General features: G+C 34.5%; 1 protein-coding gene and 1 long non-coding RNA gene across 5 annotated transcripts in view; one reads left to right on the forward strand and one right to left on the reverse strand.

Moving 5' to 3' along the window:
• Positions 1-8,245, reverse strand: part of LOC149534543 (uncharacterized) — a 288,767-nt gene extending 280,522 nt beyond the window's left edge. For 2 of the 4 annotated variants that reach the window (XM_089805142.1, XM_089805143.1), the window contains exon 1: positions 7,895-8,245. In XM_089805142.1, the coding sequence (XP_089661268.1) occupies positions 7,895-8,176 (282 nt within the window). In that variant the 5' untranslated portion in view covers positions 8,177-8,245. Of the gene's footprint in view, positions 1-7,111; positions 7,764-7,894 lie in introns of those variants that run through there. The other 2 variants (XM_089805141.1, XM_089805140.1) reach the window with 2 other exon arrangements.
• On the forward strand, positions 5,167-5,917 carry LOC149534545 (uncharacterized). Its single transcript, XR_016357193.1, has 2 exons — positions 5,167-5,465; positions 5,613-5,917. It is a non-coding gene; the product is annotated as an uncharacterized LOC149534545 (long non-coding RNA).
• Positions 8,246-18,335: the final 10,090 nt, after the last annotated feature.

Raw genomic sequence — 18,335 nt, forward strand, 5'->3', positions numbered from 1 at the left:
ATTAGAGTATTAAAAGAAGAATGTGGACTAAGCATATGGGATATATTCATATTGATAGATAATAGATAAGGAAAATGAGCCAACCTTTTACAATATTGTTCAATTTCTTAATAAGTATATGCATCAAGACATTTTCAAATGACACAAGGATAAATAGAAAATCCCACAAGCATGCAAATTACACCATATTTTGTATCCACTTTGAGGTATGTATGTTCAATCCTAAAATAATCATGTATCTCAAATTATTTAATACACAAACATGCATGTAAAATAAATATCTAGACTAAAAAGATTATCTAATGGGGCCCATCTATAAAAATATTTTGTATTGACTTGTCACCTAGATTCATACAAAAACTATTCCTTGATTTTTCACCTTGTTCTCTTTTTTTCCCTTTATTTATTATTCATCTAATATCACTTAGGTGTGGCTATGCAATTTGTCCCCCCATTTTGTTGTGAATTTCAACTATATCAATTCGTTTGTTCAACTTATATGCTAAGGTAGTTTTTTTTTTTTTTTTTCAAGTCTTAAGTCTATATTGCACTATAGTATATTTAGAACTTACATATATAATTACAATTTATATGATGGAAATGACATACTTTTCTCTTGTCCCATGAAATCAAATAACTCGTGTAGGTGGGTAATGAAGTACATTAAGACTTTACAATTTTCAAAGTGAAAATCATAAGTGCTCCATGGATCCCAACATTCACAAGGTCCTATACATGCAAATTTATCCTCCTTGTATATAGTTTGAAACTCACTTCTCATTTGGTCCACAATGCACACAAAGTCTATTGGGGAAAACCCTCCAGTGTAATGGGTCATAGAGTGCATTCACTGTTTGCAATTTATCAATTACAAATTGTAAGTGCTCCATAGATCTTAAAAATCACAAGGCTCAATAGATGCAAATTTATCATCCTAGTACATAGTTTCAAACCTTTTTCTAATATTTTATTTACACTTAGTTCATAAGTAAGGGGCTAGCTCGAATTACAAATTAAGGTTATATCTAAAAATTATAGAGCTAAATTTACAACTAACGTGTTAACTAAATGCACAATTCATACTTACAAAAATATCTTGAAATTGTACAAAATAAATAAAACTAAATTTATTCATGACTTACAACATTTACAAAACTTATGAGAAACATGTCTAACAAGAGATGCAATGCGTCAAAGTTTCTACCAATAATTGTATAAGAAGGAAAATGGAGATTTATAGGTAGAAAGGAAGGATATGAAGAGAGAGCTAAAAAAGAGAATGATATGTTATTATAAGGACAAGTAAAGGTAGAATGATAGAGAGACTTGAAGAGAATTTTAAAAATATTAATAATTATATTATTTAAAGAAATATATAAATAACAATAGAAATTATATTATATGAATGAACTAGTCATTTCTACCAATTCAATTATAGGTTGAAATATTCAATTAAAAAATAATAATTGTTGATTACTTAATTCAAACTCCCAAAATATTTAATTAGCGTGAGGGGTAGTATTAGTTTTACAATTTGTAAAATGGTATAAAAACTAGCAATTGTTTGTTTTTGTACATACAACAATAAGCCAATAAGAGTGATGTCCATAAGAGTGGTATGTATGACACTAAAGAAAAGTGAGAATAATAATAATAATCAAGTTTTTGGTCAAAAAATAGACATTTCAGTCTTCACAGAAGACCCACAAATTTATTTCATGATCAAAACCTTCCTTTCACAAAAGAAAATTTTACCTCACAATATTGTGATATAATTGCATATTATTGAAATAATTATACAAATATTCATACACCAACCCTTGTATAGTGATTAAGTACACATTTTATTAAATGGGATGTTGTATTTAAGATATTTATTTCACTTTTATAATGCAAGAATCTAATCTTTGAAATTTGATGTCAAATGAGATATACATTCACAATAAATTTTGAAATATAATATTTTTAATACATATATAATTAATATTTAAAATTGTCACAAAAATTAATAATATTTTAATCATAGAACTAAATAGATATATTTTATTCTATAATTCAACATTTCATTTTGTAAACTATTGATATAAAAATTATTATTTTCAATCTACATTATTTTATATTTATTAAATTAGTTTTAAATTACACTTTAAAAAAATTTATATACATTTTTTGCTCTCCTTCACTTTAATGACAAATAATAAGGGTCCATTGCACATGGACATGCAATTGATAAAATACAATCTTTGTCCTTTTAATACATAGAAACATTCCATAGAGAATCAATTTTGTAAAACATTAGAGTCTCTTTTTGCAGCAAAATAGAAGAAACTTATTTTCATTCTTATTTTCTTTAAAGATTTTTTTATTCTCGTGAATTACTCACAATGCTTTGTTCTGGTAAAGAAGCCCACCTCTACAGAAATATAATATTTCTTTACATGTACATCTTCCTTATGATTTTTCTTCACATCTACATCTTTCTTGAGATTTTTTCATTTTTATTTTATTTTAGTTTTATTTGTTTGTACTAGTTCTCTTTATCAAATCTTTTTCTTTCTTTCTTTCTAAAAATTAATTTAAACATTTTCAAGCTCAAAATAGAAAACCTATACAATATTTTTTGTCAATCTAAGATAAAATTATTCTAGACTATGCTAAAAGTAAATCATAAAGATTTGTCTAGAAAACATGCTAACAAATTTCACAATTTTATTCCAATTCAACTCAAATCAAATGTAAAAAGATTATATTAAAAATATTCAAGATTGATGAAATTAAAATGAAAGTTTGCCATTCCTATTTTCTTGATATTGCAAGCATTTTCCATGAGATTCCAAGCAACTTTTTCATAGAAAAGCAAAAAATTTTAAATAAGAGTATAGTTTAGATTGAAAAATTGCAAAGGCAAAATCACCATTCTATTTCAACCCCAAATCACCATTTGATTATGATTGTCAATACAATTTTATCCTTTACATATTTCATACACACTAACCTAATTTTTAAAAATGTTTTAAAATTGATTACAATGTTGAAAGCATTGCTCTTATGATACTTGATTCCCTCTCATTTTCTTCAACCACCACTTCATTGCAAATACTTCACTTGGCCCACATTTTTTATCAAGCTTTCACACATATAAATAATTTCATGGCAAAAATTTGATTATATAGAAAATATTTTAATGATGAAAATGAGAAGAGAAAGGAGACATACATATCAAGAAATGGTTGCATAGAGAAATGCAAACACAGATGAAAATGCAAAAACAGAAAAAAGATTCACTACCTCAACAAATGTATTTCAAGGATAAAAGTGAAAAATAATGGTTCTTCAAGTTGTTTGAGAAAAAATACCTTAGTGAATTCTACTCATAGATTTTTATTTTATAGACAAAGTCCTAAAGAGAATTAAAAACTAGTCATCACAATTAGAAACATGCAAATTCTAAGATTAATTAGAATCCTATAAACTGGTCACCACAATTAGAAACTTCCTAATTTTAAAAAGAAAAATAAAAATGAAAGGAAATTAAAATAATCGGAAATAGTTCAAAATAACTAAAAATATATTTTTACATTAGGGAACTAATAATTTCAGATGAAAATTTGTAAAATCTGGGCATATAAGCCTATCAACTTAAAAATTATGGTAAGATTGTAAAATAGTAGCTAGTAAAACATAGTGTAAACTTAAAGAATATCATTTTACAAGTGACAAAAATAAACATAAATGTAAAACTAATAAATATATTTAAAATAGAAAATAGAAAATATTTAACTCTATATTTGAACTTGGTAAGAAAAATAGATAGTTATAATTAATATTGATTAGACATTCATTTGCGAGGTGAAAGATAAAAATGATTTTTTTTTTTGAAAAATTATCGACTTTTCACAAATGTAGAAAAAGTAAAGTTGTAATTAATGCATTATAGACTTGTTAGAAAATATTATTTGTATTTTCTTACAAATGACAAAAATAAATATCAATGTAAAACTAATAAATATATTTAAAATAAGACATCTAAAACACTTAACTCTATATTTGAGATTGGTATGAAAAATAGATAGTGATAATTAATATTGATTAGACATTCATTTGTGAGGTGGAAGGTAAAAATGTGTTTTTTTAAAGGTTAATTTATTTGTCACAAATGTGGAAAAGATAAAGTTGTAATTAATGAATTCATTAACCTATGATAGACTTGTTAGAAAATATTTGCATTTTTGATGGAGAAAATTGAATTTTTTCCCTACCAAAAATAATATGATCCAACATAATAAATGAAAAATGTGATTTATAAAATAGTGAAAAATTAGAAAAAGATATAAACATTTGAAATTTATTTTAATCTTTTAAATTCTATGAATTGATTGATCAATTGAATCAAAAAATTAAACTAAATGATTTCAATACTTTCGAAAAAAAAAAAAAAAAAAAAACCCATATTAAAGAGGTTAAGTAATTGAAATTCTAGTAAAGATGATGAAAAGAGGATAAGCACTAGAAATTCTACTAAAGATTGTTTGAAAAAAAAAAAAAAAAGAAAAGCTCATTTTACTTAACATTTGGAAGTGCAGATGTAGGGCTTTATTTTCTAATTCTACAATGCATCTTGAAGGAGAAATTTTTCAGTTTCCAAATAATTTTTTTGTGTAAACTTTTGCAGGGAGGACGCAAGGCCTAGTTGAAGATTAGTAACCAGCTTGACAGGATTAAATACCAGCTGCTACAGCTTTTCAAAAGAGATGCTTTTTGCTCGAAGGAGCTTCAACGAATGTTAACATTCAAGCTGTAATGTTCGTTGTTCGGTCGTAGCTCTTTTGAGCTGGTTGTGTTAACATTCAGCTGTAATGTTCTTTGTTTGGTCATAGCTCTTTACAGCCGGTTAGTTGTTGATTGGTTGTAGCTCTTTAGAACCGGTTAGTTGCTGATCATGCTGTCCACTTTATGAACTTTTGATTGACTTTCTGTATATTATTCTTTTTTGCATTATTCAATAAAAAAAAAAAATTTAAAAAAGATTGTTAAAAGAGGATAAGCACTAACATATTATATTTTGATTTCAAATTCTCCTTTGCCTCTTTATGGGTACATTTTATCTTTAGCCAACGCGATTTGAGAAAGTTGGATGAACGCCGCGTCGCGAATATACGTGGCCAGCATAGAGGAAACTTTCGGAAAGTGTGGTATAATTTTGCGTTGATGTCAGTTGACTCAGCAAATGGATAAGCATGAGCCGCTTCCCACATTTTAAGAAGAGTTTGACTGGAACTTTCGCTTTGACTGGAAGCACTAGCGACACATATTATGAAGGGATCGTTCTTATTTCCTAAATCAAGCAACGTTGTTGATTAAATTTTCTGATATCTGCCCTCAAATATAAAATTCGCATTACGAGAAAGCTTTAAGGAGACTCGCTCTGATAGAAGCCTAAAGATCGTTTTAAGAATGTAGCACAGGTACGTCATTTCTCCTAATTTCAGAATGTGAAGCGGTAAATTGCATCTTAGAATGTTTATTATAAGGAGATTTTGGGAGATATTTAGTCAAATAAAAAGGATTTTGAGGCGAATATCTCATACTGTGCATTTTAAATTACTCGTAAGGTTTCAGGAGACTTACTATCGTAAATCAACGGAAGAAGTTTGAAGCGAAAGACGGCTAACGATGTTGGGCAGGTACGCATTTCTCCAACTTTTCATAATATTAAGCTGGAAATTGGATATTTTACTGTATAATATAAGAATATTTGAGAAATTGAGAGATTTTGTAAAAGAAGATTTTAGGCGAATGCCTCATACTGTAAATTTGTTGTTGCGTGCAGCTTAAAATAAATAACTAATAAATTAAAAAGATGTAATAAGCGAACTTTTAATAACCAGTGCTAAGCAGCAACATTATATTTTATCCATGAGATTTCTTCCTGTGATTAGTACTGAAGTTCTGACATGTTCGTAAAACCGAGGCTTTACCATTTCTCTTCCAGAGCTCGAATTGTTAAAGAATAGCGCTTAGGATGGTACATATTAAACATGTACACAAAAAATTAATGAATTGCCATCTAACTTGTGGATATCATGATAAGCCTTGCAATTATCGGGAAATTCAAATAACATATAATAATGTTGTTTTTGGATTTGACTGTAAATTTCCTAAAATATTTAGTTTCTATTACATTATTTTGAAATGTTTGTAGATTAGACTCAAGTTTTTCTTCCACATATATTTTCAAGCATTTTTCATAGTACATGTAGATTAAAAAAGAACTATGACTAAGAATTATAAATACATATTTGCCGTTGTGAATCGCTCCTTCTATTATGGTGAAGAATTTGTCAGTCCCTCCAAGCCGATCAGATGTGAGGAAAGATGCCTAACTCGAGAAATAATAAATATTTATGGAATTTAATTATTCTCTCCAGTACAAAAGAATACACTAAATGGTCAGATCTTTATATTTATTTAGGGCGTTTGGCTGTGGGAATAGGAATAGGAGAATAGGAATACGTATTTTGAAATAGAAAATGGGGTTACATATAAGAGAATAGGAATAGGTATTCTGGAATAGAAAATGGGGCTACATATTCTTGTTTTCTGTTTGGTTTAGCCAATATTTGATGGGAATTTGTGGATCCCAAAATTTATGTTTTCTAAAATTAAAAAAAGTGGAATAGGAATAGGTATTCCAATAACCACTATTTTGGTGGAATTGCAAAACTCTATTTTTGAACCAAAATTGAAATACGTATTCTTATTTTACTTTATATTCCAATTCCGTTTTGGTACATCCAAACAAAAAATTCAAAATTTTTGAAATTTACACATGCCTATTCCACTTGTATTCCGCTCGTAATTCTACTGCACGCCTTAACAGTAAAGTGCTAGTAATAAGTACGGACAATATTTATAAGGATGGGGTTATTAGATTGAGGGGCTTCACTGATGACTATTTTATTTCAGAAATGCTGAATAACATGAAGCGAGATTTTGGACAAAACGTCAAATATTTACAGATGCTTTTAGAAATTTAATATTTTATTAAAGATTAAATTCAAATGGATAATCGTCACAATTTTTTCATAGAGAAGCAGAGTCGACCGGCGAATAAAATAATCAATGGGAATCTTTTTAAATAGTATCAAAATCAGGTTTCTATTTCGTAAGTAGTCTTAATAATCGCCGTTGAAAATGGTGTGGGCGTTGTAAATTTGGGTAATGTTTATTCAGCATCTAGTATGTATCAGGAAATTAATTAGATGTTTGATGCATTTCAACTGCTGAATAACTAGTAAAATTGTTTGTAGCTAAATCTTCAAAACACTGGATAAAAGCTTCAGTTTGTTGCATTTAACTTCGCACTTTACTAAGAAATCTCAAGCGCCCCTGCTCCATGGTAGCACATTCTAATCACCTCCTATGGATGTTAAATTTAGAAACCCCTGCCCTGGAACTGATATTGAAATGCCCTGCTCTTTTATTTTTCAAAATTTGTTGAGAGATGCTATATTTCATCTCCACCACTCTCCTCCAAGTTCCATAAAAACTTGGCGTAAGAAGCAAATACATAGCTGCCAAAGCAGCCATTATGGACTATCCATTGCTAAATCAACAACTAAAACCGGATTTGAGAGCTGAAAAGGAAGCGAGCAATTGATTACCAGTCATAAGGGGCGGCCTTGATTGCTTGATGCATCTTCAGGACAAGCCAGTATGGCCCTTTCGTAGGCTTCCTCCGCCTTGCTAATTAATCCTTTCACCTAAAATGATCACCGCCAAGCACAATTCGCCTTCAATTAGAAGTAAAAATGAAAGAGATCAAGATCTCAATTCCCAGTAAATCTTGAAAAAGAAAAGGAAAAGAAAACTTATGAGAATGTTGCAAGCTTACATCGTTTAAGTATTTGGCATAATTCCCGCGCAGCGGCAGACTGCCAGGATTTGCCTTCAACATCTCTTCGTAATATTCGTCTGTAATCTTGCAACAACATTCTCGTGCCTTCGTGCGGGCATGTGCCAAATGAAAAAGCGAGAATTCTGTTTTAAAGTTGTGAGAAGAGGGGAATCTGAACAGAATAGAATGGTGGTCTCTGTAGCGCCCAAATGCCCGATAAACGCACACGAGCGGACCAAATTTATGGCATATATAGGAAGACGAATTTTCGATCAACATTTTCAATACGAGCGATAGATTTCCAAGAATGGGAAGAACTAAGCGATTGTTCAACGCATATAGTACTATTGCTTGGAATATTATTTATGTCTAGCGGGCATCGTTGGTGCATACGTGAACAGGGGCAGAAGCGTCGCAAGCTGTGGTGAGAGGCATTGCAACAGTCTATTCCGATTGTGACGTGGAAATTGAGGAAGCGAATCAATTGAATTATTGAGATTTCATGATACATTTTATCCTCACTCTATTATTGAGATGTCTTTTTGTGTATGTAAAATGCTTTTGGTCCAATGGTATAACCTAGTGAAGCGAAAAATGGTGGAAATGGTTATGATGTGGAAGTGTTGGTCATATTTTTTATTAGGGTGGAGTTTTTTTCGCTCTGCTAGGGTTTCTTGTTTCATGCGATCTTTCAATTTTTTGTGTACGGCTTTTTGTCTAAACTTTCCCTCTGTTAGCTCCACTTGTCACACTGCATTTATTGTGGGAGTTTTTTAGACTAGGATATAATGGCTCCGGCCAGTGGTGAACCAGTTGTTTCTGGTGTTCACGCTGCTGCTTCGGTCTACCATGGTGCCTCCACAAAACAAATGTCTACACAAGTTTGTCCCTAAGGTTTTTCACGAGGTAATCCTAACATTATCCTTCTTTTGCAAAAATTTGATGCTGCATGTGATTGGTTAGAGTAGCACACATTGATAGATTATTTTGTGGGTAGGACTCCCTCTAAAGTTATGCTTTGAGAATGGGTTAACAAGAGTTGGACTCCTCATGGAGTCCGCCCTTGACGCTATGCAAAACTTTACCAATTTTTTTTTTTTAATTTTGCTTCGCTAACCCCTCGCAGGCAGATGCGGTCTTTAACAACAGACCATGGTCTATGCATTCTTCCTTGCTTGTTTTTCAAAAATACTCACGAAACTTCACAATCTTGGATGATAAAAAGCTAAGAGTTCCTATATGGGTCTAGTTCCCAGGTTTACCCCTGCCTTGTTGGCCTTTCATTGAGTCCATTGCCAAAGCCCTTGGCAAAGTTGTCACCAAGGAGCTTGAGAAATTCTTCAATGCCCACCCACAACGATGTGTTTGCGTAGAGGTAGATCTTTCCAAAGATCTCAAGGATTCTGTGGAAATTCAGATTGGGACTAAAACCTTCTCTCAAAAGGTGCTTTACTTGAACCTCCCCAACACCTGTTATAAGTGCTAGTCCGCGGAACACAAGATCAAGGACTACCCTTTGGCTATACCTAGGGTCAAGCCCATGCCTAAAGAGGCACTTGTCAAATAGGCTGAAGGGAAAAAAGAAGAATGGGTTACTGTTGGGCATAAGGGCAAGGCTCCCTCGAATCCCTTGCCCCCCAAGCAATCCTATTCTGCAGTCATCATGGTTCCTCCTATCCCTACAAGAGTGTCAACTCCAGCCAGTGTAGGGACACAAGCGACGGACAAAGGAACTACTTCCAAAGTTTCATAGGTTTCAAACCCTGCTGGCTTGCAGAGGATTAAGGTAGCTGCTAGGTTTTTTGCCTTGACTGGGGTGCAAACTCCTCTTGCTGCCTCTTCCATAGCACCACTAGCAACATGGCATTCTCGCAGTCCTCTTGGATGTGCGGAGATACCAGAGGTGAAATGTTAGGTTGTAAGTCCAGATAGTTTTCTATCTGACTTCAACCATGTTTCTACCTTCTTGTAGAATAGCTACTCCTTTCTTGAGGACAAAGATGGTATAGAAGAGTTCTCATGAACCTCCTATCATGGAATGTTCAAGGTCTCATAGACCTCCCCAGAAAGTACTATGTTGGGGATGTCCGTCATAGACTTGGTAATTTAGATTTTCTCTATCTACAAGAAGTTAAAATTTCGGGTTTCATGCTTTCTTTGGCATGTCGCATAATTTGGCAAGATGGCATGATGTTTCCTTCCCAACACAAAGTTGGCTAAGGTGGTGTAGTTACTTTCCTGTCACCTCACCTTCATTCTGCTATTATTTCGCACGGTTCTGACCCCACACATAGAATTATTTGGCTTTTTCTTTCCATTAACAATCATTCTTTTGGAGTCATTAATGTTTATGCTTCCAATGATGTTGTGGAAAGATCCCAGATGTGGGCTTGACTGGCTGACAACTTGCCTCCAGGTACTTGGGTTATGTGTGGGGACTTTAATATGGTTGAAGTGGCCTCTAACAAAGATGGTATTCTACCTTTTCACTGGACAGTTGGGGAAAGACAAACCTGGTATTACATGCACAATAAATTGGGCCTTTTTTATCCCAATACCAACTGTCGCCAGGATAGTGGGGTTTGGCACACTTGGTCCAACTTTCGAGCTGGCTTTGATCGCATATTAAAACACCTTGATCATGCTATGATCACTACACAATTTTTTTTCTCTTTTTCTAAGGATTGAGATTTTCCTATCATTCCCCTACCAAATGTGACGTTATCTGACCACTACCCCATTTATTTTGTCATTTCTTGGCAAACAGCTATCCCAAAGGTGGCCAAGTCTCATTTCTTCCTCAACATGTCTGTGTTGATGCATGCTTCCACCATTTCGCACATCCTACGTGTTTGAAACTTGGAGCTACATCCACATTCTCAAAGGGGATGAATTCAATGGTGGAATGATGCCATTACCAGAACTTCTCAATTCTTGCGCATTTATGGCTGATAGTTGGCTATGTTTCGTAAACGATCATATGAAGCTAGCACACTTGCCCTCAAAAAAGCCTCTAAGGCCTTCACCCTTAATCCCTTTGATGTGGACTTGCAAATTCAGCTTGCCAAGCTTCGCCATGACAAACAAATTGTTGATAATTATGTTGTCTGGGGAGCCCAAATCAAAGCCCATCTCCATTGGTTGAAGGTTGGCGACAAAGCCTCAGAATTTTTTCATGCTCTTCATGCTCGTCATACCAATGTTGGGATTAAAAAAATCAAACAAGGAAATGTTGTTCTATCTAGTCTCCCCACCATCCTGCAAACATTTGTTCATCACTATGAGAACGTGTTTGCTTCACAGGGAAATTCAGTTGCTCAGGAGGAAGCTCTCGGAAAGTGTATTTCTATTACTCCAAACTATCTAGTAGCTGAGCAATGCACTTTCTGTGAGCAACTTCTTTCCCTCCAAGACCTTAAAGAGGCAGTCTACTCCATGGTAGATGACAAGTCCCCTTAGTGTGATGGGTTTCCTTGTGAATTTTACAAACACCTCTAGGAGCATATAGGTCTTGATCTGCACAAAGTTTATCTTGAAGCCTATCACTCTAAAAGCTTAGGAGCCATTATAAACAAAGGAAATATCAAATTAATACCTAAAGCTGGTGATCCAGAGGACATATGTAAGTGGAGACCCATTAACCTTCTAAACGTGTCATATAAGATCATTGCCAAGGCACTCTCTCTCAAAATCAGGGACATGTTGCCCTTAATTGTGCAACTAGAGCAAACTGGATTCATCAAGTCTAGATATATTCTTGACAACATCATTTTTTTCTAGGAGGGAATGGAATGGGCTTGCAAGTCCAATCAAAAGGCCATCTTTTTCAAGATAGATTTTGCTAAAGCCTATGATCGCATTGAATGACCCTTCATCTTGGCTATGCTCTAGGCTTTAGGTTTTGGCCCCAACTTCCTCCAATCTGTAGAGATGCTCTTTGGGGATGCTAATGCTTGCATTACCATCAACAATTTGCAATCTGAGGCTTTTGGATTTTTTCGTTCCATTAGACAAGGTTGTCTGCTAGCTCCTACGCTTTATGTCCTTGCTGCGGAAGGTTTTGGATATTTACTTGCGTATTCTGTGCCATCAGGATTGGTTCGTGGCATTTCCTTTCCTGAATCCTCCTACCAATTAGTGAATGGACACTTTGCTGATGATTCTTTTCTCACTCTTTTAGAGGATGAAGAAAACATCAATAATGCTTTAAGTTGCCTGGACACCTTTTGTCAAGCATCTGGTTTTTCCATTCAATGGCATAAGACGCTCTGCTTCCACCAGTCCTTTTTGCCAGCCCCACCTTGGCTCAGCTAGTTTGAGTGGAAATGGGTTGCTCACTAAGAAATCTTCCACTTTCTTGGCATTCCTTTTGTGTTCTAGGTATCGCCTGTGAAACTTTAGAATGTTGTGTTGGCTAAGATTAGCAAAAAGCTTGACTATTGGATCACAAAGCTGCTCTCCTTTGCAGAAAAATTCTAGATTTGCTCTAAGATTCTTGCGACCACTCATGCGTATTACTCCTCCTGTTGGGCTCCATCCAAAGCTTCTTACATGAAGCTAAATGGGGATTTTCTCTGGGCCTTTGGTTCTGATCATCATGGCTTTCATAGAGTGGCCTGAGATTTTTGTTGTCTCCCAAAAGATTCTGGTGGTCTTGGCTTGCTTTCCATTCGGAGATAAGGCCTTTCTCTTTGTGCAAAATGGATTATTAGGGCTCTCTCAGGAGATGAAGCTTGGAAGATTCTAGTTCGGCATTGCATTTCTTCTAGCTTCCTTGTCAACAGGCCTGCTTGGAAGGGGATTGGTTTCCAAACCCTTCTCATTATGCATGAGCCTGGGGTCATTTAGGGCTCCTTTGTCATCAAGAGCATTTGGAAAGCCTGGGAGGCTGTTAAGTCTTGGCTTTGATAGGCTGGAGATGAATTCTGCAATGGCTTCTTCTTGATTCAGCATAACATATGGTGGTCTCCCCTGTTTTCCATTCAGGGTACTCTCCTTGCCAAGACTCAAGGGGCCAGTGCTCTGCATTTTTTCAAGCGTGGCATCAGAACTCCTAAGGACCTCTTTTCATGAGTCGATATGCAAGTATAGTACCACCTTGTCCATTCAGAATGATAGACTTTTGATTTTTTTCTTTCTTCCATCCCTGTTCACTTAGTTCATAAAGTGGGGATTCAGTCTGTTCACCCTTGGTGGCTTGATTGGAGGTGGTTTCTTGCCGCTCCTTTTTCTAATTACAAGCCCAAGTTTGGGTTACAAATGGATTTCACCTCATCTTCCCATGGTGGATATATTAAACCACAGATGGCATTTGCCATCTTCTCTTTCTCAATGGAGAAAATGCTTTAACACCATATGGAATGCTATAATTGAACCCAAGATTGCGCATTTTGCTTGGTGCCTGGCCTTCCAAGGTCTTCCTCTGGTGCCTCGGCTCAAACACATTGAGGTTCCTAACCCTAGATGCCCCCCTTTTGTGGACAACTAGAGTCTTTCTTGCATATTTTTTGGTTTTGCAAGCATGCTCAGAATTATTGGTATTGGATTCATGATTTTTTCAAGCCATTCAGATTTGAGTCTTTCTCTTGGCATATGATTTTATTGGGTGACTCTCTTAGATTTCCTCGGAAGTTCACCCAGATTTGGCATACCTTCAGGTTGGAGATCCTGCTTTCTCTGTGGAAAGATAGGAATGTTGTTCTTTTCACACAGTTTTTTGGATGTTAACATTGCTATGCATACTAAGACATGCATTTGTAATAATGTAATTATGTAGATTCAGGTGCAAGCTAATAAAGTTGCACTTGAAGTTGCTCACCTGTAGGAGCTGCTCAATCATTGGGGCAATGCTCCTTGTACTGTTGCTAGAGTTCCTCTTAATGCCTCAGCAGAGACCTCAATGCCCTGCGGCTGCCACTCGCACACCCCGCGCTCCTAGGCTTCCCACCGCCACTCTCCTAGTGGTGGTGATAGCAGATGGAGGCATCGCTGAGCTTCCCCACCCTGTGGTGGTACTAATTGGTCCCCAGCTCCTCCTCCTGGTTCTCATCATGTGCACATGGGGAAGTGGCCTTGTCTGGACCTGATGATTTCTCCTTTGCAACTAGAGGTTAAAGATGCGGAGACTGCCACTATTGCTGATGTTGTTGATGATGGCTAGACTGTTCCCAAACCACCCCCCCCCCCCCCCCCCCCCCCCCCCCCACCAATCCTAAAGATGATTAGGGTTTTCAAGATAAAGATGATCCACCACCCATAGCTGGCATTGCTTTAATGGTAGCTTGAGGTTGCCTTATATGTGTTTTTTTTATGAATAGTTTATGATTCCGGTTGCGGCCGTGTTTTTTGTCCGGCTTCGGCTGTGTGAACTCTTTCGCGTGGTGATCTTGTATCCCCTGACCCCTTTTTTGTGAATTGTAAACTAAGTATATTTTATTAATAGAAAAGGTCACTATTCATCAAAAAAAATTATTAATTATATTAATTATTTTTAATTAATAGATTTAGTTAGTGGAAATTTTTAATTCTTGTTGAAAATGAGAGCTCAATGACTCAACAAAGGTACCATCCTAACAAAGCGTTTAAACTATTTCGTTATATATTTAAGACATACTAATTTGGCCACCCTTAAACATCGTGCATTGAGGAAAATTAAGTTTGGGAAAAATAGTTCAACTTTGACTATTTCATACTTTTAGTCAAAAAATCAAGTCTTAGTGTCTAAAGTTTAAGTAGTCTGTGACAAATGTTGCACGTCATATATATATTTATTTATGTTATTACTGAATGTGCTTTTTGTATATAATAAGACTTATTATTACATTGCAATATCATTCATACAAAAATTGGTTTATACTTTAGTTTTGAATTAGAAAATTACTTTGGTCACATTATTAAGTGTTTTTTTTTTGTTTTGTGGAGATCATAGTTTTGAAGGAGAAAGTACTATTCATGGGCATTAAAATTGGAATTGATAGTTGTATGTATCATTTTGTAATATTATATTACATTAGGTTTTAGATAGGGTGATTACATATTAGGTGTATAATGGTTATACATGGGAAATGTGTGGACAAGTCTAATAAATATAAGAATGAATAAAATGTATTAGAGTATTCAATATAAGGATAAAGTAGGACAAGTGTGTGGAATGTGTGTGTGTAGCCTAATAGATAATAGATAAGGAGAATGAGCCCAACCTTACAAGGGATTGTGCAATTCATTGACATGTACATGCATTGAGTCAATTTTCAACTTGGTAGAAAACTATTTATCAAAAATGGCATGGATAAGGAAATTACACCATCACATTTTGAAGCATATATGTTTAATCTTAAAATAGTCATGCATCTCAAAGTTTGTATACTTATAAACGTACATGTATTGTAAGAAGACAAAAAGGATATCAAAGGGTTCAAATGTAAAACAATGGACGCTATTAGTTTCTCAACAAGATTCATAATTTTTATGCCTCCATTATTGCTCTTCTTTAGTTTTTGGGCCTTTATTCATTAGTAATCCGAGATCTTTTTAGCTTTGCAATGAGAAAGGGGAATATTGATAAGCCCTTCATAGATCAAAATAATTGCAAAGCCTTACATATGTAGACTTATCTTCATTGTACATAGTTTGAAACTTGTTATCTCGTCTACAATTTACATAATACTTAGTAGGGTTAGGAACTAGAGTGCATCTTTATAAATTACTATTTTCTTGGTATAAATATGAAAGGTTGTCTTTAGATACTGCATGCTCTTTCTTATATAAATGTAAGTTGTTGTAAACATTTACACTTTGTATGCTACAACTTGTTAATGTACATATTGTGTCTTGGATCTTATTGTTTTTAGTACTAAGAGATATAATTATTGGGGGGTGGGGGAATCAATAATCAACCTATTAAATAAATTTTCAATGACACAAACATTTATCACAACACAAACTTAACAATATAAAATGAAAGCATCAAACATGCACACACATCCACAAAATAATGAAACACGAAACAAATATTTTTGTCTTGTGGAAATCGAACTTGGGTGAAAGCCATATTGGGCATTAGTACCCAAATTATGCACTCTTCTAAAGTATTCCCTATTAGGAGCTTAATCATGTTAGGAGTAGCCTTATTAGAGAGCTTAGAAGAGTAATTAAAGTGCTACCTTGTTAAAGGATTTACAATTAATGACATTTTAGGGTCCACAAAGTTAAGGGGTTTTACTACTACAAATTTTAGGGAATAACAAGTAGAATAAAGTGTAGAACAACACCTCCTTTGCCTGATCATATCCAATTTAGTACACACAAACACTTCGCTTCATACTCGACTAGCTTTTGGATTGATCACACTTCTACACTTATGAACCACAATCAACCTATAATTCTTTCTCATTTATAAAATATATAATGTTCTTCAAAACACTAAATGTTCCACCACCTTAAACTTTCCAAACATGTTTCATTTTAAATTTCAAAAGAATCAATCACATGCCACGTGCCCAAACAAACATCTCTATGCACTCAATTTTTTTCTATACCATGTCATCTTACAATCAACTTTACATTTGAATTTGTGAAGAACAATCAAACACATTTGACCAAACAAATCCTTCTTCTAGAATCCTCATGACATGCTTGTGTTCATCAATGGAATGCCAAATCATTATCTCCAAACATTAAGACATGTAACTACATTGTATCTATCTTAACCGAATTCATCATAACATTCATACAAATCACCAATCCTAGACCTACCATCAGTAGCTCAAGAAAACAAACACTTCATTTAGAAGCCTTCTGTATCACTACAATACTTGCTCATTAATCATCCAGATGGGTTGCCACCATAACCATAACATCTAGGTATGGGCAAGGTCATGGTGTGCCAAAAAGTGGTGATATGAAAAATATGTAGTTTTGAAATGTCTAAAAGCATTTCAAAATCCTCTTTGACATTTTCCCCACCCATTTTGATACCAAACCAAAAAAGTAATACCTTGCTTTATCAGGTACCCAATTTTAGAATGGGTATCTGACTTGAAATTGGGTACCTGATCTATGCACCCAAATCATGGCACCAAATTCAAATGTGAAGGGAGTGGGGACTAATTTTTAAGTTATATAGTCCTAGTAAAATATATTTATAGTATAATTAGACAGGGGACTGACTAATATATATATAGTTATTAAAATTTAATATATAGTATTAAATAATTATATTTATTATTATTATATAATTATTTTATTTGTACTATAATAATATATTACATACATTATAATAATATATATAAGTTAAGTAAATAACCTATATGACCATGTATGTTCCTAGGGGTCCCCCTAGGGACATACATGTGTTCCAATGGGTTGAAAGGGGTCATGCGATACCCCATGACCCCTTTTGACTCACTCTACAATAATATATGTTCCTAGGGGTCTTGGCATGCCTAGGGACACACATCTTGTGTTCCAATCAGTAGAAATTGGTCATAGATTATTGTATGATCCGTTTCGATCCATTACATGATAAGATATGTTCTTAGGGTTCCTAGGACCCCTACAAATATAAATTTTGTGTTCCAATAGGTGAAAAGGGGTCATAGATTATCCTATGATCCCTTCAACCTATTACATAACATATTTTTCTAGGTGTCATAGGACCCCTAGGAACATATGTTGTCATGTAATGGGTTGAAAAGAGCCATAGGGGATTCAATTACCCTTTTTTACCCTTTGGAACACATGTATGGAAGGAACATATATTGTTGAGTAATGGGTCGAAAGGGGGCATATGCTTTTGACCCATTAGACTATAACACACATGACCATAAGAGTCCTAGGACCCCTAGGAACATATATTGTCATGTAGTGGTTCAAAAGGGGTCATAAAATACCCTATGACCTCTTTTTACCCATTGGAATAAAAGCGATATGTCGCAAGAACATATGTTGTCATGTATTTGATTGAAATAGGTCATAGGTTATCCTATGATCCATTTTAACTCATTGAAACACACCATGCTTGTCTTTAGGGGTCCTAGGACCCATATGAACATATTTTGTCATGTAATAAGTTAAAAGGGGCCATAGGATATCCTTTAACCCTATTCGACACATTGGAATAAAACATGTATGTCCCTAGGGGTCCTAGGACCCCTAAGAACATATTTTATCATATAATGGGTTGAAAGGTGTCATGGGATACCCTACAACCCCTTTCTACCTATTCAAACACAACATGTATGTCTTTAGGACCCCTAGGAACATATATCATTGTGCAATTGGTCAAAAGTGGTCATAGGGTGTCCCATGATCTCTTTTGACCCATTAGAACACATCACGTATATCCATAGGAATCCTAGGACTCCTAGGGACATACATCATGTGGTTGAATGGGTTGAAAGGGTTCATAGGATACCTATGACCCCTTTTCACCCATTAA

This window comes from Cupressus sempervirens, chromosome 10 (genome assembly GCF_028749045.1).
Source record: "Cupressus sempervirens isolate cs-2001-9-10 chromosome 10, ASM2874904v1, whole genome shotgun sequence".
In the NCBI taxonomy this organism is placed as follows: Eukaryota; Viridiplantae; Streptophyta; class Pinopsida; order Cupressales; family Cupressaceae; genus Cupressus; species Cupressus sempervirens.